General features: G+C 42.0%; 1 protein-coding gene across 2 annotated transcripts in view; it reads left to right on the forward strand.

Annotated features, from left to right (window-relative positions):
* The window catches only part of LOC149316638 (tenascin-R-like), a 539652-nt gene that overhangs the window by 402986 nt on the left and 114120 nt on the right, over positions 1 to 22546 (forward strand). For both annotated transcript variants that reach the window (XM_089515968.1, XM_089515969.1), the window contains exon 4: positions 17910 to 18386. In XM_089515968.1, coding sequence (XP_089372094.1) covers positions 17910 to 18386 — 477 coding nt within the window. The remainder of the gene's footprint in view (positions 1 to 17909; positions 18387 to 22546) is intronic.

Genomic DNA, 22546 nt, shown 5'->3' on the forward strand with positions numbered 1-22546 from the left:
TTATCAATGGCCCAAAACAGATGGGCCAAATAAAGCAGCCTCCAGCTGTTTCAGAGGTAGGGCATGCAGATAATGCATGCACCCAGAGCAGCTGAAAACTACAGTGAGGCCACCTAAATTGGACCAAAGCTGTTGGCAAAAGAAGCATCTTTTATCTGCTCCTTGCCAGCAGCCCATTTGGGACTGCCACTGCAGGCCACCTGGTTGTTGTGGTTCCAGGCCACTTGGGGCCAGAGGCCACTCCAAGCCACCCATCTGTTTTAATCAATCTGGAAAGAAGTGACGAGTGGGGTGCCACAGGATTCTATCCTATGCCCAGGTGCTATTCAACATCTTTATCAGTGACGTGGATGAAGGAACAGAAGGCATGCTTATCAAATTTGCAGATGACACCAAATTAGGAAAAGTAGCTAATACCCCAGGAGAGAGGATCAAAATTAATAATGACCTTAATAGATTAGAAAGCTGGACTAAAGCAAGCAAAATGAATTTCAACATGGAGAAATGTAAGGTAATGCACTTAGGGCGGAAAAGCAAAGTGCATAGATATAGGATGGGGGACATCTGGCTTAATAGCAGTACATATGAAAGACAGCTAGGAGTCCTAGTAGACCACGAGTTGAATATGAGTCAACAGCATGATGTGGCAGCCAAAAAAGCCAATGCAATTTTGGGCTGCATCAATAGAAGTATAGTGTCTAGGGCCCAAGACAGATGGGCCAAAAGCATTGTGCTGCCACCAATATTAGAGTTCCGGAGCATGCAGCATCCGCACGCTCCAGAACCCTAGGATGTGTGGGCAGCGGCCTAATGGCGACCTCCCATCCACACGGGGGCCGCCATCTTGACGTAAGTGACATGCAGCATATAGACATTGCTGTGCATCGCTTACATCACAAGTGTGCCAATGGTGCACTCATGATGTGCACGCGGTGACCCAAAAAGAACCCAGTTTTTCAGGGTTCTTTTTGAGGTGGAGTGACACCACGCAGGTTGGCTTCTGCAGTGTCCCTCCGCAGGAAAACAGGCCACGTCCAGTCCGGCCTTTCTCGCAGGTATGTAACGGGCCTAGATCAAGGAAGTAATAGTGCCACTCTATTCTGCTTTAGTCAGGCCTCACTTGGAATAGTGCATCCAATTCTGGACACCACAATTCAAAAAGGATATTGACAAGCTGGAGAGTGTTCAGAGGAGAGTGACCAAAATGGTGAAAGGTCTGGAAACCATGTCCGATGAGACTTGGGTCTGTTTAGCCTGGAGAAGAGAAGGTTAAGAAGTGATATGATAACCCTGTTTAAATATTTGAATGGGTGTCATATTGAGGATGGAACAAGCTTGTTTTTGGTGCTCCAGAGAATAGAACAAAGAACATTGGATGCAAGCTACAGAAAAAGAGATTCCACCTCAACATTAGGAGGAATGTCATGACAGTAACAACTGTTTGACAATGGAACACACTCCCTTGGAGTCTCCTTCTTTGGAGGCTTTTAAACAGAGGCTGGATGTCCATCTGTCAGTGGTAATTTGATTGCATGTTCAATCATTCAGGGTGTATTCTGCCATGAGGTAGGTAGGTAGGTAGGTAGGTAGGTAGATAGATAGATAGATAGATAGATAGATAGATAGATAGATAGATAGATAGACAGACAGACTGCAGAATGGGGGCCAGTGAATAGGCTCTCACACACAAATAGGGATAGAGATAGATAAGCATATATAGAGAGGGAGTAGTGATATAGATAGAAAGGCATTTTTGGGAAGGAGGACTGCCACCATGGGGAATGGGCTGGATGGTCACGTATCGCAAACAGGCAGTTTTATGAGGGCTGGATGGGTAACAGATACCCTAGATGCATACATCCTTAGATCTCTCCTAGTCAAAGGAACTAGGAACCAAATGGTTACTCCCCCCTTCTTCCCCCCTTCAGCACAAAGGGAGGAATTTTACATCAAAGCTGAACAGAAGAAAGTGCCTTTGGAGAAAGCAACCAAAGGGGAGGGGTCTGGGGGATTTTAAAGTGCTGTCTCTATCTGGAGTTCTCCAGATTCAGCAAAGATGTGATTCAGTGTATTTCTACCTTCCTTTATAATAAAATTCTGTTCTTACAATAGTTGTTGTTAAGGTCTGGTTAGAATACGCAATTCTCACACCTTCATGGCAAGGGGTTGGACTGGATGGCCCTTGTGGGCTCTTCCAACTTTAGGATTCTGTGATTCTATAATGCTATCCCTGCCAATAGTGCAGTAGTGAGAAATGTTCCCGAAGGTTCCAGCATCACTCCAGGGCATCGTGGGAGAAATATGGTGACTGCAACACATACACAGCCATTATCCTACACCTAAGACGTTTCTGATTGTGTGTGGGGGGGGGGGGGGGTTAGGATAAAGTTAAATCAACACTGAATTGTAAGTCCTTTCCCACAAACTCTTCCCATTTCCCAGCCTTCCCAGAGTTTGCATGTACACAGCCATACCATTTGAGGCTGAAGGTCCTGAAGCAAGAATCTTCAATCCAGATCAGCCTTCTTTTTGAACCTAAATGTTCCTAAGGTGTGTGGAAAGTTGTTGCTGAGTTTGGGAGGCAGGGGTTTGAAAAAATGATTCAAAATGTTTGGCATGTACAGCACTAGATAGTTTGATCAACAGCAGAAGTGAAGAGTTAGAGTGATAGGTCCAAGGCAACCAAAGTACTTAGCTTTCATTGTAGCTGCAGTTTTTAAATGCAACTTTTTGCCTTTTTTCAAAGCTAACTAGGGCCCCATTCCCATTCGCTTATTTGTCCTGGGTAGATCCGGTCCGGACTCGCTGAGCTGGTACCGAATCTCCCCAGAAAGAAGTTCCCACTACTCTTTATCTTGATCGATGCAATTTGCCCCTCTGAAGTTTGCAGTACCACTTTAAAATGGAACCTCCTTTGTTGTCAATCAAACGCACTTCCACTTTTGTCAAAGGTGACGTATCCTACAACCATTGGGCAATGGAATGGGTGCTTTCCCCCCTCCTTTTTTTAAAAAAACTGGAAGCAGCATTTGCATATTCTGTCAACTTGTGTGTGTAGGTGCATGTGTTGTGTACCTTCAGGTCGTTTCTGATTCCCTCCCCTTGGCATCCTCTTGCTTTCCCTTCGTTTCCCATCCAAGAATGCAATCTCTCCTTCGCCTCCTTTGCATCCTCTTGCTTTCCCTTCGTTTCCCATCCCAGAATGGATTCTCTCCTTCTCCTCTGCATCCTCTTGCTTTCTCTTCGTTTCCCACACATATATAGCACAAGCATTCACACATTGTATCAATTTGCCAAATTGAAAGGGAAACATATGTAGCACAAGCATTCACACACTGTATCAATTTGCCAGATTTAAAAGGAAACACAAGCATTTGCGTATTCTGTCACACACACAAAAAAATTTTTAAAAAATGCCACTTGCAAAGTGACCTGCCATGCCAGCAACAAGCAAGCAAAAGGGAAATGTAGCACAAGCAGACCCATTCTATCAATATGTATCAACCTGCAGCACAAGCATTCACATAATCTGTCAAAAATAAAAATTACCAGAGAGAGAGAGAGAGAGAAAGCTGCCTGTGAGAGGGAAGGCATGTTCCACCCACTGCCCTCCCTCTGACCTAAATCCCTCCCCTGAACTTGACCTGATCATGACCGGAGCCAAGTTCACATTTGCCAGCAGCAGGGAAGAAACGGGTTTTCCAAAAAGACACAGGAAATAATCAACTTTTGGAAAAAATGCTCTAAGGGGAATTTGCCCTGGATCGGGTGTGCAAGGCCCTGATTCTGATGTGACGCCAGTGGGAACTTACCTATTTTAATCCGGGTTACAATTCAGTACAAAAGATAGTCTGAATGGCCCCTAGAATAATTACTTTGTGGTTCCTTTTTTTTAAACCCTGAATTCTACAAGCCACTGACCAGTGGTACAAAACACACTTTTCTCCTTCCCATCACGGCCTCAACATCCAATCAGTCAGCTGATTGAACTAAAAACACGTGACCCATGAAGTATCCTTTCTCAGCCACTGAGGCAATACCCACATAATTATAAAAGAAATTATAAAAAGAAAATCACACTACAAGAAGGGAAGGAATTCCATTCACAGTGTAATACAATAATAATAATAATAATAATAATAATAATAATAATTTGTTTTATTTATATACCGCTATTCCAAAGATCATAGCGGTGAACAGCAAGTAAGCTAATTAGCAAGTAAGCTAATTTGCCCCCAACAGTCTGGGTACTCATTTTAGTGACCTCGGAAGGATGCAAGCCTGAGTCAAGCTTGGGCCCTTTTGCTGGTCTTGAACTCGCAACCAATTATACCTTAGTTATTGGGGAAAGTACAGTGGATCCTTGTTATATGCTGGGGTTTGGTTCCAAGATCCCCCGTGTATAACAAAATCCGTGTATGCTCAAGTCCCATTAAGTATAATGACATAGCAAAATGGTGTCCCTAATAAAAAATGGAACATCAAGGTAAATTTATACTTTTTTGGAACATTTTCAAACCGTGTATGCTTAAATCCGTGTATAAAAAATCCATGTATAAGAAGGGCCGACTGTAATTCATTTTAAGTATAACTCAGTTAATAGAATAGATGTGTTCCCAGACATTACTTCTTTAATATAAAATTTGGTACCAGAGACAGAAATGACATGGAAAAAATAGGGATAGGTTCCTGCACTACAAAAAAACAAAGCAACTTGAACATGTTTCAGCAGATTTTTTATTCAGAACTAAAGATATGTACATACAAAATGAAATAATCAGGTCAGATAAGTAAAGAAAAACATTTGGAACCTTTTGGAGATCATCAGAAAGCGTTTTCCAAAATATATCCAGGATTGATTTTTCCCCTTTCTTAAAATTTTCAGTTTGGTGGCCAAAGGGATCCATGCTTGTTTAATTTGTGAGGAGAGCTGATGAGAGAGACTTAGGAGATTATTGCATGGCAAAAAAAATAGTGACTTATCCCTGCCGGGATTCAGTTATTTATGGGATGCAGTATGGAATTATCACATTAAAATGCTGCCCATGCTGTTGGATGACTGCATTCTGGCTGCATCCTGTCTCCCAGCCGTGCTCAGCCAGCCGATTTCCAAACATGGGTGTAAAAAGTTACTGCCAATCTCTGGCATCAGTAAATAGCTTCAGGAGATTTTTCCCTACTTGAAAGTTAGAATCATACAAGCCATTGTATTCCCTATTACTGTGTATGGATGTGAGAGCTGGACAGTTCAGGAAAAAAGATAGGAAGAAAATCAGTTTATTCGAGATATGGTGCTAGAAAAGAGTGCAGAGAGTTTCATGGACAGCCAAAAAGACAAACAAATGAGTCCTAGATCAGATCAGGCCAGAAATCTCCCTGGAAGCCAAGATGACAAAACTGAAGTTGCCATATTTTGGACATATCAAGAGAAGAGGGGACTCATTAGAAAAAACAATAATGCTGGGAAAGGTGGAGGGAAGTAGAAAAAGAAGAAGGTTGTATGCTGTATGGATGGATTCTATTAAGGAGGTCACGGATATGCAGGAACTAAACAGAGCAGTGGAGGACAGGGAGTCTTGGAGATGTCTCATCCACAGGGCTGACATGCGTTGAGATCAACTCGAGGGCAGTTAACAATAACAACAATAAAATAAAGCCAAAGCCACAATATAAAATTAAACATGGGAAGGAGTTATGATCAGAAATACGCAACTTGTTTCTTCCTCTATAGTAACCCAATGAAAAATGAGATGATTTAACTGATCATTTCCAAAAAGATCTCGTATCTGAAAGAAGTAAATCAAGAGACCTGCTTGGGTTTTCTCCCTCACCAAACTACAATCAGAGTAGGGATTGTGGAGACTGGGACTTTGTTTGGTGGCTTGACTGTCTTGTGTCTCTATTGCATTCCATGAATTGGAAAAGAAAGGTCCGAAGGTGGGACTGTGTTCCTCAGACAATTTTGAGCCCTATTTGTAGGGGAACCACACTCGTACAATCAGACTTTCCCACCACCAGCAGCATCTATGGAAGGTAATGGGGAAGGGTGACAGGCCAGCGATCCAAACCTCATTCTTTCTATTTACCCAGTGCAGGTGGATACCTGAATAAGGCTAAGGAAGGAGTGCAGCACTTCCTGCCTTCTAAGTGTGGTGATAAGCATGTATAAGTCTAATTAAACTGTGAAGAAAGAATAGGAGTACAATCTTATACACATTTGTATAGGCATAAGCCCAGTTGAACTGAAGGGAATTTAATTCTGAATAGACTGCCTAGGATTACACTGGTAGTGTCTGTAAAAATCAGAGGCATATGTGTGCATTTGTATATGTACTTAAAATGCCCTGGAGGATATCTACACAGTCAGGAGGAATGCTATCAACCAAACCTTTCATAATGAAAACAGACTATCCACACAGGTTTTCATCTGAATAACAAAGAGCAAATCTTTGTGGAGCTCACTGTAAACCTGCCATCAAGTTTAGTTTTTTCAAACGTCATGGTTCAGTTGGGCATCTTTCCAAATCTGTTCTTCAAAACCAAAGAAACAGCATGCTTTTGTAATAAGATGGTTTTTGAAGGGTTTGTTTGTATAATGAATCTTAGTCCCAAAAGAGAGAAGCAGAGCATACAAAATATTTTACACCTGAGGGAATGTCACAAAAGGAGAGGCATTCTTCAAAAACTTTCTGCTTTGCAGGTTTGACCTGCTATTATGATATGTAGACAGCCAGCAGAGCAAAAAATTAAAATGCATCCTCGATTATACACTGGAAGTTGGAGTTCCTTCTCAGCATCACCACAATAGATCAGCCACTGAATTACAGAGGAGGATGGTACCCTTTCACTGGCATTAAGTGCAATATTTGCTGACACAAGCATCATTAAATGATGGCAGGTTTAAATGATTCTACTTAAGTTTTCTGCCCAGGTTTCCAGTCTCACTGAACACTTTGGTTCATTCTAGCAGTAGCAGTAGTAGGCTTGGCCCTAAATTGTGTTGTGTGCCTTCAAGTAATTTGTGATTTAGGGTGACCCTGAGGCAAGCTTATCACAGGATTTTCTTTGTCGATATTTGCTCAGAGGGGGTTTGCCTTTGCTTTCCTCTGAGGCTGAGGAGAATGCGAGTTGTCCAAGGTCACCCAGTGGGGTTTTGTGGCTGAGTCAGGACTTGAACCCTGGTCTCCAGAAAGCAAACATGGCATAGTGGTTTGACTCTGACTCTGGAGATCGTTGCTGAGCCATGAAACCCACTGGGTGATCTTGGGTAAGTTGCACTCTCTCAGCTAAGAGGGTGGCAATGACAAAACCCTTCTGAACAAATCTTGCTGAGAAAACTCCTTAGGGTCTCCATAAATCATACATGACTTGAAGGCACACAACAAAAACAATTCCAGAGGTGTAGTCCAACACTCAAACCACTACACCACACTGGCTCTCTCTCCCTGAATATTTAAGGGGAAATCAAAGTGGTGCCACCACAATCTCATGTACTCCATACAGATATTGAGAGGGTGGGCAGGAAGACAGCCTGTTCAAATGGCACACATTTTATAAAGCAGAGAAAGGGAATGGGAAAAATGTCTTGAAGGCACACAACAACAACAACAATTAGAAATACATGTACATGACGAAAGATTGTTGTTGGTGTTCCACACCAGGAACATGTACAACCACTTTACATGGTTCCTGTCTTGCTAGTAATCCCCTCAAAAGCCCCGTGTGGTAGATTTGCTGAGAGAAAGTGATAACCCATGGTCACATAGTAAATTCCATGACAAAATAAGGATTTGAACTTGTATCTCTGTGTTTCAAGTTCAAAACTATAAACATTACCCAATTACAGAATATATGCAGGGGTAGCTGTGTTGGCCACTTAATAAATCCGAACAAAAATCCATCAGTGATACCTTTATTGGCCAACCAAAATACACAATATACTTGTTGCAAGCTTTCGAAGCTCCTTGGGCTTCTTTGTCAGGCAAGATGTTACGAAGCAAACAGGAGGGGGGAAAAAATTGGAAATTACAGTACTCATGCTTGGCTTAATTCCTTCCAACAACAGTATTAGAAGGGAAATATAGAAAAATACCTTATGAATCTCGACTTTGTTCTTGCGATACTGGAGCTATAGAAACCACTGCTCATGCTCTTCAGTACTGTCAATTCTATAAGGACATTCATCATCAACTGATTACTCCTCTTATAACTAAATACACTGGACATTCTGATACTCTTTATTTATGTTATTTGCTGGATAATCAGAACCCAAGTGATGTACTTAAGGTAGCAAAATTTTGTTATACAGCGTGCCTGCTCCATACACGGGCACACCATATGCGGCTTCTGGTTTACGCGGAAGCTGCGCTGCTATTCATTGAATGGTGTGCATGCCCGTGGCACACTTGAGCTTACACAATATTTGCCTTACGTGGAAAGGGGTCCAGAATGGATCCCCGCGTAAGGCAAGGCTCCACTGTACCATGTGTAAAATACGTTCCCAACTGGCTGATAGCAATTGATGATAGTTGATGAAGTTTGATCTGATTTTACCCTTTTGCCCATCTGACTTTTGTTCCAATAATTGTACTGTTTTGATCATGCTATTATCTCAGTATTTATATTTTTATTATATTTATACTGGTCAATGACCAAATAAACTATTTATTGATTGGTGGCACTACACTAATCCCAAAAAAGAGGAGGTGGAAAACACAGAGCCTCAGAGAATTTTTGATGGACATCCACCAGCCAGCACCTGCAATACAAAGGGATTTTAAAAAGGAGGGGGAGAAAGAAAAGCAGCTCCCTCTTGATGTTGGAATTCCAGTTCCAGAAGCACTAGCCAGTGGTTGTACTCAAAAAACATCTGGAGGGCCACAAGCCTCCCATCCCTGCCCTACTGTCTTAGAAATGGTATTTGCTTCCTAGGTTTGAAAACTTCACCTCAAAGTCATGAAATAGACACTATATCATATTTAATTAATTCTAGTGGGTTCACATTTTACATTTGCTCATTGCCTAACAATCAGACTGAACTGGAAAGATTTTCCTGGATCAAAGCCCAGTCTTTTACCAAGATAGCAATCCCTACCATTAGCAAGACATGTGTTAGCTAATTAAAATTAGTGCTGCAGAACCTATGTTGGTAGACCAGAACATCTTGAAAAATGTGAGCTCCACAGCAAATCAGTTAAGGTGAACTTCACTATGTCTGAGTTAGAGGAGCTACAGTAGAGAAGATAATGGGAGATTCACAACGATTGAATCTTCTGTGAGGTATAAGGGAGATATTTGAAAGCTGCAGGCTGGTGTGTGTGTGTGTGTGTAAATTGCTTAAAATATTCCCTCTGTTTTTCACAACTTAAACTCTGTTCTGCCACTACCACCATAGGGGAAAACATAACTACCATATAAGTAACCTGAAGGATAGTGGAAAAAATTGTCTATTTTATTTTCACAGGCTTTTTAACCCTTTGTGAATTGTTTTGTATTGCTTTATCTTTATTTAGAAAATATATCTTTACTTTCTCCCCGCCCCCCTCACTGTGCCACTAAAATTCATCAGATGAGAGTGGCAGATCAGTAGTAGTAGTCTCTTGCCCCCCCCCCCCCCCCCAAGTGGTTCAGGGAGAGCAATCCAACACACTCAGCTCCCAAGTTGTTCATTCTTGATATATTTCAATTCTTGCCTGTTGCAGGCTCTGCAATCCAAGATGAAGCTACATACAGCATCTCGGACGAATGGCCATCCAGCCCCTACTTCAAATACTTCCAGCAAAGAAAAGCTCATCACTTCCTAAGACATTTTGTTTTACTGCCATGCATTTCTCACTCTTAGTACATTTATCTTAAAGTTTAGTCGAAATGTACCACCCTTCAATTTCCACCCACTTGTTTGCTTGTTCTTTGAAGGAATAGAGAATAATTCTGCTCCTTCTTCTGCATGACAGCCTTTCAGACATTTTAATACCACAATCATGCCTTCCCTTAATCTTCTTTCCTCTCCTCTCTTCTCCTCTAAGTGAAGCAGATCCAGCTCTTTCAAGTGTTTCTTGCAGAACTTAGTTTTCAGAGCCCTCCTCCCACAGCCATATATCTTACAAAATCTTGCAAAATGAAAGCTCTACTCACTGTACTCACAGTATAATTTGTCAACAGACTTCTTAAAAAGTGATGCTCAGAAGGTAGCAAGTCATAGTACACCAGTGAAATCTGACCGTCAGAATGTAACACAGTGATTAGTTCCTGAAATCTGGACCCTGTGCTTCTGCTAATATTGCCCAAGATTGTATTATCTTTTTATGTAGTTATATCACACTGCTGCTTCATATTCAGCTTGTGACCTTTGAGGATAACTAGAGCCATTTCACATCTGTTGTTGTTGTGCAAACTCAAGTCATTTCTAGCTTATAGTGCCCTAAGGTGAACATATAATGGGTTTATTTTGGATTTTTAGGTAAGCTTTGTTCAGAGGAGGGTTGCCTTTGCCTCTCTCTGAGGCTGAGAGGATGTGACTTATCCAAGGATACCCAGTGAATTTCCATGGCTGAGCAGGAATTCAAATCCTGGGCCTCATTCACACTACATAATAAACTGGTTTTCAAACGGGTGTAAACTGGTTGAAAGGGCCCTTGTTTGCACTTGCGCAAAATTGCTGGGACAGTTTCCCAGGGGGGGCGCAGCGCTAAACCCAGTTAAACCAGTTCTTCCGAATCCATGGCATTCCTCATATCTTTTTAAATGAATCAATCCAGCACAAGTGTGAACACGCTGTCAATTGGATTCGGTTCCCTGTGGCATGGTCATCCCTGTGATGCAACTCCATTTTGATTTGATCTTATTATGAACGTGAACACAAAGTGGAGTAAATTAAAACGGGCAGATTCTATCGCGGTTTGAATAGTGTGAACATCTATTCAGCACTAAATCGCTTTATTGATTTCACTCAAAAATCAGTTTCTTATGTAGTGTGCATCAGGCCCTGGTATGTCAGAGTTGTAATACAGCACTCATACCACTATATCACCTTGGCTCTGTTTCACATCTACAGCTGCCAAATCAGTCTCCCATATCCAATACCTGGTTTGTTTCTTCTAAACCCAACATGTTAATTTATCTCTCTTAATTCTTATCTCTTTAGTTTTGACCATTGCTTTGAATCTAGATCCGGTCTTTTACTTATCAAAAGGGGCTTCTTCATTGTTATTATCATCCCTTCCAATAGTACCTTCAGGTGGGTGTAAAGACCTGGATTTTGTATTCTTTTCCGTGGCCTGCTTTCATTTCTGTCCTGGCAACAGAGAAAAACATCTAAAAGAAACAGAAGTTGGGTGGAATATGTGAATCTATTCATTCAGTCAGGGCTCAGTGCACAGCCTCTTAGCAATACCCAGCCCTTGTCTAATCCTTGCCCACCTTTCCCTGTAGTTGTAATGCTCAACTGGACTGCTACTGCCATGATCTACACTGAGGTAGGCTGAGAAGGGGGAAGATGCTTGCAGAGCCAAGCTGGGAAACTCTGGTCTGTTACAGACTGCCAAAATAAAGCTGCTTCGAGTCTCTTTGGAGGTATGCTATTTAAATGATGCATGCATCCTAAGTATCCAGAAGCTGCACCAAAAGCTGCACTCTGGTGCTTAGGAATGGAGTGTGGCTTTGGTGCGACCTCCGGACTCTTAGGACCCATGCATCATTTAAATAGCATACCTCCAAAGAGACCCAAAGCAGCTTTATTTTGGCAGTCTGTAACAGGCCCTAGTCATTTATCTGTGATCAGTTATTGGAGATCAAAGCTATTTAAAGACACTTTGAAAGCCTTGCTCTTTAAACATATTTAAAAGTCAAACACACTTTAAAAAGTAGTAATTTACTCATACTTGGAAGGCATCTAGTACATAGCAATATATTCATTTATATTTGCTTTTTTTTTTAATGGAGTGGGTGGGGGGAATTTACAATCCCCAAATGGCCCAAACATGTGCTTGCTTTTAGAACTTATGGAACAGGAATTAAATAAACCATGAGAGTGAAGGTGGGGAGAAATGGGGGGAGAAGTGGGACTGCTGAGATCACGCTGGAGGTAGGGATTAGGATTAGGAGCATATGGGCCATAGGGGGAAAATCATGCCTATCTGCACTATATGGGTGGGAGTGTTTCTGGGGAGAAAGGGGGAAATTTCCCCTTCCCACTGTACACAATGAAGTGCTTGGGTTTGGGACTATATTTTTAGCTCTCTATTTAACATTATATAGTATCACAGATGACAGTTTTAGAAGCATGCAGAAATATTTTCCAATATTGTTCTCCTGAAATGGCACTGAACTGTGTGTGCTGAACAGCACTAGAACTCTCTTGTACCAGACTAAAGAAATCTTGAGCAGGAGTGTTGCTGCTGGGAGCTGTGGGGGAAGACTGCAACGCATTGCAAGGCAGATCCATCCTGGCTAATTGTTATTTCCAAATGCACCATCCTTTCCTGTTTGTTTTCAAACATGAGAGAGAGGGAGGAGGAATTATGGATAGATGACAAATAAGGAATTGTGTCCATGAGCAGCTCTTTTCCTATGGACCTTTGATGCCCATCAAAATCCCAATGAGCCTCACGGAGCAATTCATCAAAGCTAGCATTCCCAGTTGGGGAGTAGCCCTGAGCAGCAACTGCTTTGGAGATCTCCGAGTCGAAACTGAATCAAAATTGGTTGGAGTCAACTGTCCCAGTGCCCTAGGGATAAATTCTTGTACCTGTACCTGTAAATTCACTATTTCCATATTGTCCAGAGACTGTCTTTTTGTGGAGATGTTTTGATGCCTTAAGCGGAAAAAATGTGTGTCCCTGGTGTATGAACCTAACAGACACCAACTGCTGATCTAGCTTGCAAACATTGCTGATCATGTTTGACTAAGGTGCAGTTCTTTCACAAATTTCTGCTGGGAAATCCACATTGAGAAACTAGTGTGAAGCAGACTGTTCCTGACACAAAGGAAGATGGTGGTAAGGCAGAAGGATAAAAGCCTGAAGCAAGAGACAATGATCTTTGGAGTGGGAACAAGGGTGTAGAACAGTGGTTCCCAGGCTTCCTAATGCCATGACCCTTTAATCCAGTTCCTCATGTTGTGGTGACCCAAACCCATGAAATTATTTCCGTTGCTACTTCATAACTGTAATTCAATAGGTGTTTTCCAATGGTCTTAGGCGACCCCCATGAAAGGGTCATTCGACCCCCAAAGGGGTCCCGACCCACAGGTTGGGAACCACTGGTGTAGAACAAGTACACAAGGGTGCCATTTTCATCCATGAAATGCTGGAAGGTGTGTAAACTCATATTGAAGAATCTTGACTGTGGCCATCCAATCCACCCTCCCTGGAATCTCAGGCTGTCCTTGACACATGGAACAAGGTTCAGTAATTACACTAACAGAGAGAAAGTCTTTCTCAGTGTACCTATGCCAACATCAGGAGGGGCAGAATTTGATCTTTTGACCCACTTCCTCCCCAGCTGCAGAAAAGCAACCAGGGAGGGGTGTCTCTCAGCTCTGTCTATCAGCCATTCTTCAGTGGCAGGGTGTGTTCCAGTTGTCCTTGCATACCCAGGGATGATAGAGCAGCTGCCAGCCCCAGCATAAAGCTGCTCCTTCTTCCCCTGGTGCTTAACAGTGGCTGCAGGACAAAGTGTGACCAGTACAATCCTGGATACTGGGGAAAGGAGTGTTAAGTAAGGAGGTACAGAATGCTTCCTTACGAAACATCTTCCCTTAAAATATATATGCCAGTGTAATTGGGAGTTTCACAAGTATATGTCTGCTACAGTATTCTGGTCATGGAAATGAACTTTGGCAGCAAGGAAGCTTTGTTCCTACCGGCCCCATTTATCCAATGTATGTTCCTTTTTGGTCTCATGCCTTTAATTTAATATGGTTATTTTGTATTTTCCATTTTGATTGTGTCTTTTCAATGTTCAGAAGATGGGAAGAGGGCTTTTTGTAAACAGGTACACATACAAACAGAGCCAAAACATACACCTCCATTAAAGTGACAGATGATTCTTAGCTTTTGCAAAATAGAAGAGTGCAGGTTTGCTCAGCTTTGAACAAAAGATATGGACCTTATCCCATGGTGTTTCAATTTGGCTTACCTCTATCCAATTTAAACCTTAATTTGGGTTGCATTCTGATATTATAAGACAGTTTTTGCTGCCTAATTTGCCGCTCAAATACAGCCTGGGTCCTTCCTCACTTCCAGGAGCACTCCACTGGCCATTTTCTCAAGCCAGAAAACTCCCAGATCTGAAAAGAGCTGGAAGGAGCAGCAGTGGAAGCAGGGGTGGACCTGGGATGTATTCAGGCAGCAAATTAAGTGGCAAAAACCATCTGATAAAATCAGGATGCTGCCTGAATTAAGATTTAATCAGAATAGAGGTAAACTGAATGAAAACGCTATGGGATAAGCTCCATAGCCACCACCCCTTGGGGGGCAGTGATCTTTTGGAGACCTTTTTACACTCCATGAAAAGGTACATTTTGCTGTAAAAGATAACCAGAAAATGGCACAGTCTAAAGATCTTGCTTAAAGCCCTCAGTACAGTTTTATTCAGGAAATAAGAAGAAAATACTTTTCAAAGCCCATTTCCAGTGTCATACCTGTAAGGGGTAATGCAGTCTGAATAATCCCTGCCCATGAGACTCTTCTTGACCCCTGTCTTCCCAACTCTTTCCCATTTATCTGAAGGCAGCAGCTACTGCAAGGTTTTGGAAGCTTTTCTGTGAGTTTTCATTTGTCTTGTGTTGCCTCCTTCAATTCAATGGCAGCATTCCAGGTACCATAGGCTCTGGGAAGTTTCATTCTCCAGGGTGACTGAGTATGAACTTTCAGGGGCCTGGAAAATACAAGTCCTATGGTTGCGTGTGCCTGCAGTGCTATGTTGCATGCTCTTGACAGTTTCTCTGACAGAAAGACTCCTGGGACACAATGGAGTTTATCATACAGGAGCAATTTCTCTTAATTTCAAATGAAAAGAAAGTGGGGCCAGAACGCATTCATGTGAATTCACTAGTTCAGCGAATTTACATGAATTCGAATTGCATTCAAACTGACTTCCCATTGCCCAAAAATAGCTTGCCATTGCCCAAAATTGCATGTGATCACCTCTCACACAATAATATGAAACCCCATGATTGCGTTCGGACTGACTTCCCATTGCCCGAAATTGTGTGTGGTAGTGTATCACGCAATAACGTTAAACCCCATGATTACATTCGGATTGCCATTGGATTATACTTCCAATTTCCCTTATCGGATAACGTTCAAAGTTTCTTATGTTCATTTAAATGAACTGGATTTCTCAGATTTCCCATCACCACTAAGCACTAAAAAGGGGAAGAGAGATACACAGAGAAACAAAATCTGAGCTAAGTGAGAACTCAGAGTAATGGCTCTTAGTCTGTAATAAAAGAGGGCATAACAAGCTGGACTGGAAAAAAAGCAGTGTTAGCAACATTGCTATTATACAGTGGGTGTCAGGTCAGTTCTAAAATTCAAAATTGCCCCACATAAGAACTATTCTAGTATTATACTGATGTAGAGATTAACATAAAACCAAGAAAAAGCAATACAGGAACTTTTGAACAAAGTGAGTTAAGAATACAAACTCCTCCAGTTTCAGGAGTGTTTCCCCAATACTAGAACCATCTAAATTCAGCATGGTTCATTTGGGATTTTTTCTTTCAACTGCAATGAGGCTTCCCTCTCTTCCTTTCTTATATTTAGACTCTTCAAACAGAAATACCTAAGCATTCTCAGTTGTGGAGAAGCCTGGGATAGCACCAAGAGGATTAGCTAGTTTATCACACATGAGTTTATCCCATGAATATCCTAGAAAAATCACATAGTTACATGTAATGATTTCACTCAGCATTGCACAAAACCTGCCATTAAAGTGGTCACAAAGAAGCATTAATGTACATCTTTTTTACTTCTGGGATTTCAGCAACAATGCATTTCTGATATCACTTCATTTGCGCAATTGCATGTGATAATCATTTGCGCAGTTATTCACCATTTCCACTGCATTTGCGGGATGCTTTAAATGCGCTTTAATCTCTCTTTAATGTCAAAATCAGCCCCAGTGTGATAAACTCCTATAGAAACATTATTCTCCAAGGTACCTAAATTAACTAAACTATATCATATTTTGATCATATTTTGGAAAGGCAGGGTAAAAATAAAATTTATTATTATTTACTATTATTAATATCCTGGCATTAGGTTATCTGAAGAACTATGCTTTTCAGGTACACTAATACATGGGATACTGCAAAACCAATGTTCCAAGTCCAAGAAAAATGCCATTTTCTGGGACTACCTGAGTCCATATTATGAACACAGATCTCTTTCAGAATCAAGTAGCCTCTGTTTTCTGAAATGATGTCATTGCAGCCTTTCAAATGCTGTGAGAGAAAACAGATTTTTCTCAGAGGCATTCAAAAATACCTTCCTACTTCCTCCAGGTAAGTTTAGAGAAGACAAAGTTTGCTTAAGGCAAAAGAAAAGGTTGGTGCTGCAATGCACAGAACCAGAGTTATAGGAATTAAGGGGAATTTGAGGGGGGGCACATATATAGATACATACCAAAATAAGCTCCTGGTGTGAGTGCTTCTCAGCATAGTGAAGCCCCTTGTCTATAAAGGCCATGGCTGGCTCTCCTGGTGGCAGCAGCGGCAGTCAGCAAAAGTACTCCAGACAGTGCCAGGCTGTGGCTGCCATTTTCATTGCACACAGTGGATAGAAACAATGGGCTTGAGCAGACAGGCCAAAATAAAGCTGCTTCGGATCATTTTGGAGGTATGCTGTTTAAATGACACACGCATCTTAAGAGACCAGAAGTTGCACCAAAGCTGCACTCCAGTCCTTAGGACTGTAGCATGGTTTTAGTGTGGCTTCCAGCCTCTTAGGATGTATGCATATTTTAAATAGCATACCTCCAAAGTGACCCAAAGCAGCTTTATTTTGGCCTGTCTGTTCAGGCCCAATGGATGCATCTGTACTGCAGAAATAATCCAGTTTGACACCACTTTCACTTCCATGGCTCAATGCTATGGAATTCTGAGAATTGTAGTGAATTCTGAGAATTGCAGGACATTTAGCCTTCTCTGACAGAGCTCTGGTGACACAACTGCAGTTCCCAGAATCCCAGAATAACACTGAGTCATGACAGTTAAAGTGGTATCACACTGGATTATTACTATAGTGTAGATGCAGCGTATGGCAGTATTGTGGAAAATTTAAATAGCTAGAACCAGCCACCAGCTCAGACCACAAGGGCAGAAAAAAAAGCAAATAGAAGTGTGTTGGTGGGGTTAGGGTCCAAGATAGTTGTGCTGAAGCCTGGGGCGGGTTATAGACCACCGCTTTGAGGCGGTCTGCCGCCGCCACCGCTTGCTCCATGCGGGAGCCGTAGCAGCCACACCGCGCGGCTCCCGTGCGGAGCAAAAAAGGAGCTCCAAAGAGGAGCTACTTCTTGCGGCGCCTCTATGACGTTGCGAGGCACCGCTGGCGCATTCGCGACGTCATAGGCGCCGCGACACGTTCATACGCTATGCGTCCAATATGTAAAGATGGCGCCGGCCGTGTGGAACGGCCGGCGCCATATTGTACGGACAGAGTCCGTATTAGACCCAGGGGCGTCTAGAAGAGACGCCCCTTTTTTAAAATGGGACGTCCTACGGACGTCCCAAGTGCCGGTGTGTAACCGGCCTAAGTCACTAAGTAACAGCAAGTGCTTGCACTGTCCCAGATGTATAAGGAGGGAGAGAATACTATCCACTTTTGAAGCTATTGTAAGGATTATTGAAATTAACTCTACAGAATGTGCAAAGTGTTGTTAATAATTTTTTTTCCTCACCCTTCTAGGGCAGCTGGATTACATCCCTCACTGCAGTGGCCATGGGAACTTTAGCCTGGAGTCCTGTGGCTGCATTTGCAATGAAGGTTGGACTGGGAAGAACTGTTCGGAGCCCCTCTGCCCCATGGGCTGTTCCAGCCGGGGTGTGTGCGTGGATGGCCAGTGTATCTGTGATGGCGATTATAGTGGGGAAGACTGCTCCGAGGCCCGCTGCCCAACTGACTGCAGCTTCCGAGGGCTCTGTGTAGATGGAGAATGCATCTGTGAAGAGGGCTTTGCTGGTGAAGACTGCAGTGAACTCAGATGTCCTGCAGACTGCTCAGGGAAGGGGAAGTGTGCCAATGGGACTTGCATTTGCCAGGAGGGCTATGTAGGGGAAGACTGTGGACAACTGAGATGCCTCAATGCCTGCAGTGGCCGTGGATCTTGCCAGGAGGGCCTGTGCTCTTGTGAAGAAGGCTACCAGGGGCAAGACTGCTCAGCAGGTATAGCATATGAAATATAGAAAGTAAGGGTATACATGCACAGAATCCCAGGAACAGGCTAAATTTCCTGGCATTTGCCCCTGCTAATTACTTTCCCCTTTTTGTCTTTGCTGGAGATTTTGTGTTGCCTTTTCCAAAGGTCGTGTGCACAATGAAGTAGACTGCACTAGTTTTCCTTCCATCTCCCATCTAATCTATTATTATTTCTCTAAACAGTCATGCTTGCTGGTGAAGGAGTTATAGTCACAGCATTAGTGCAACCAGGTGCACTGTGAAATTAGACATTCTATTACATATCCTTACATTTTTTTTAAAATGGGGAAACTGTCATCTCCAGAGTACTTGGACACTCTGAGAGCAGAATTAGTACAGGAAGGATGCCCGAGAATTTTGTTCACTCTTGTTTTTAAGAGAACTGACCTGATTTCCACTTCCTAGACCAACTGGAATTACATCATCCTTTGGTTTGCACGCTCTTCTGTACTAAAGTGTGTATAAAAGGCATCTTTTTAGGATAATATGTATAAAGAAAACAAGGTCTAAAACATTTTTGTTTCATTAGTAGATGCAGGCTGGCACAGAAATGAAAAGGAAAAAGCCATGCAAAATTAAGAGGAAGTGGAAGCAGACTGATCTTTTCACATAATGTGCAAGGCAGGTTACAGAGTAAGGAGGAAAGGCAACTGCCTTAGCAGTGTGTAATCATGGAGGGGCACAGCAGGGATCCTCCATGTGGGAATAAGTGATTTATCACAAATATAGAAGATGGATCTTTATTAATAAGATCTTGTGAGTTATGGGCATATTAACTGATTGAAGAATTGTTATTCTGCCTTTTTTTTGGAAAAAATCAATGTACTTATTGCAATGCACCTGCATAGCAGCAGCATTTCAATATTATTTGGTGTGGGCAAAGCGTGGCCCTGGAACTGCATTTACTCCTAAAATTATTTTTGACAACATTCAACTCCCCTCCCCCAGATGAACAGAAACTGCCCCATTTCTGGCACTTTATCTTTGAAATCAGTTGCAGAGGGCCTTCCTTAGCTGTGTAACACTGTGTGTGTGTTGTGTGCCTTCAAGTCATTTCCAACTTATGGTAACCCTAAAGTGAGCCTATTATGGAATTTTCTTGGCAAGATTTGTTCAGAGGAGGGTTGCCATTGCCTTCCCCTGAGGCTGAGAACATGTGACCTGCCCAAGGTCACCCAGTGGATTTCCATGGCCAAACTGGGAATTAAACCCTGGTCTCCAGAGGCATAAGCTCAAACTATTATACCACAGTTAACATTAAAATACTTTTTTTCAAAAAACAGAAGTGGATTTCTGACCACTTCTAGTTTGAATTTGGTATTATTATTATTATTTAATATTTTTGGCATTTGGGACAGTCTGTGCAGATCCCATGAGGCCAAATTTGCTGACTTGGGGGAAGAATCTGAAGGAAGTATATACTAATGTATATTTTATTGAACGAAAGATAACACTAATTAGTAAAAGTAATACTTTTAAGCCCCCTATCTATAGTAACATACTAAGGTAGCCTCAACAAACAAGTGTGAATTTGAAGCACAGGCCCATCTAAAAATGTTACCATGACCAGCTAATACTGACTCTCTTACAGATCAAATAAAGCTTAGATTCATTAATCTGAAGGACAGTTTTATTTGATAGTAACATTCATCCGATGAGCCTGTAGTTTTAGTTCACATTTGTTTGTTGCTGTTTTTTTGTTCTCCTGACTAACTTGCAAATTTACACATATTTAACTCAAAATAAGGATGTAACACACAAAGAAGACCTGGGTGATGTGAGAAAGAAACCATCTCCTTGGTTACCATACAACTGTCCCAGTTTGGTTGGGACAGTACTGATTAATCCACTGACATCCCCCTTTTTCAGCCTCCTCTCATTTCCCCCCCTTTGTCCTCAGCTTGCTTCAGTTGCTGCAAACTGAGCCCAAAATACAAGAGTAATTTACATTCATCTCAGTGGAGGATAGGAAAGGAAGGTATGGAATCTTGTCCTTCCCAGTAGACTCAGGCAAAAGTAAACTGCTTCAGCCTCTCCTAACTTATCTGTTCTTCCTCATTAATTCCTTTTGTCATCTTGGCCACACTCTAATGTTGCTTGGCCACACATGTCCTGGTTTTCATCTGTGAAATGTCGGGTGATATGAGACAGGTTTAGGTGTAGCATTAAAGGAAAGCCTCCAAACCATAAAGGTAATTCAGAGTTAGAGTAGTTAGAACAAGTTTCAAGACAATGCAACAGACTAATTACTCGTCTGTTGCATTGTCCTGAAACTTATTCTATTGTGTAATAATAATAATAACTTGCTGTCCACCGCTATGATCTTTGGAATAGTGGTATATAAATAAAACAAAATAATAATAATAATAATAATAATAATAATAATAATAATACAGTACCCCTTTCCCATCTTCAGTAGTTCAGTTCTGGGCTCCTCCATGGATAAGAAAAATGTGCATATTTATGCCACATCATAATCACTGGGCAGCACATGCTGCCATTGGCAATAATGGGATAGGGCAGTCTGTGGATACTCGAGTCAATTGATGGCTAGACTGCCAATAAAGTTGGCCCCTTCTTATTATTATTCTACATAGCTCCATGGTGCTTTTTTGTACAGAGTAATGTAAATTAGGGAGGGGGGGAATATACCTGTTGTAGAAGGCCTACACTCTAAATTTTGAGAGCAGATGAACCAAAGGGAGAGGGAAAGAAAGCAGGAGAGGTAAGGCTAACAAAGGAAGCCTGGGAGCAAAAGCATTTAGGATTAGAGCTGAGCCCTAACAGCTTTTTTAGTTTCATTGTCATGATGTTCATGGTTGTCAAAAGGCGCCTCAAGTTTTCTGAGTGATTTCAGCTATCTCCTCAAAATACCATCTGTCCTTTATTAAATTCCGAAAAATGTATCACAGCTCAGACACAGCTGTCCAAAAGCATAAAAGCCTGGTTTTTAAGGCTCTGAGGGACTGTGCAATCCTAAATAAGCCCAGAGATGCTTCTGCATCGTAAGGGCAAAGAAACTGTACAGCCTCCAGGGTCAAATGAGCTAAAGATGAAACTGTATCCTTTTCCATATATTTGCCATATTCCCTCTCCTATTTCATGTGCCTAGGGAGACCACACCTAGCCCCTGTCCCAGCTGCAGTCAAGGGCAGAGAAGGGGTAGGGAAGAAAAGATTTATATAAAGGGATCTTTTCTATAAAAAAAGTTTGGCTATGTTTTAGGATCAGTGGTTCTCAAACTCTGAACCATGCATATGTGATTGCGCATAGTGAGATGCTCCAAAAAGGGTGCAAATTGCACAGATTCCAAGTTTCAAGGTTAACTAGTAATCATACCCAATGATCTGGAATTCCATGATCCCACATGTCTGATAGGCAGCTGCAGTTATTCTGATCAGGAAAGGCATCCCATATACATTGCCTCTTTTGCAATCGTTCAGAAGATTAGAGCCCTAATGTTATAACTAGGGAGGGAGAGAGCTCTTTACTCTTCTTAAACTCAGCTGGAGAAGCTCATGGCTGCATAAGACTTGGGAACTTCTATTTCTCATCTGGTATATGCAGGGATTCTGTGATGTTGTACAAAGAAAGGATCTCTGAAGCTATTCAGAGGCGTTTTAGTCATCAGGACATTATCCATTCCATGGCTAAGCCATGCTTTAGAAAACATATTCTGGGGAAGAGAGTCCTGAACATTCTGATCTTCTGCCTAGAAATAAATGGACCAAGCAAAATGGTTGGTGAATGCCTACTGTAAGGGTAGGCATTATATAGTTGGTCCTCCAGATGTTGTTAGATTTACAACCCCTAGCATTTCTCACCACAGCTATATTGGCTATGGCTGATTGGAGTTGCAGTTCAACATCTCTTGATGGATGTGCTTTGTCCTCCCCTGGGCTATATAGTCAAAGTGCTGTGATTCAATAAAGCCTCTCACACCTGGAGTGCCATTTTTGCATTTTGTCCATATGCAGTTCCCCAGAGTCATTTTTGTTACCCCCAGAACTCTGGGAGCTATTATTTTTGCCACCTTTTGGGGGTTTTTTAGGCCCAGAAGAGGCCTTTTTCTAAAATAGGAAACAAACAAAAAGTAACGTCTTCTCAAAAGGACTGCTCCTGGGCAT

This window comes from Sceloporus occidentalis, unplaced genomic scaffold (genome assembly GCF_023333645.1).
Source record: "Sceloporus occidentalis isolate IW3139 unplaced genomic scaffold, rSceOcc1.0.p SCAF_3, whole genome shotgun sequence".
In the NCBI taxonomy this organism is placed as follows: Eukaryota; Metazoa; Chordata; class Lepidosauria; order Squamata; family Phrynosomatidae; genus Sceloporus; species Sceloporus occidentalis.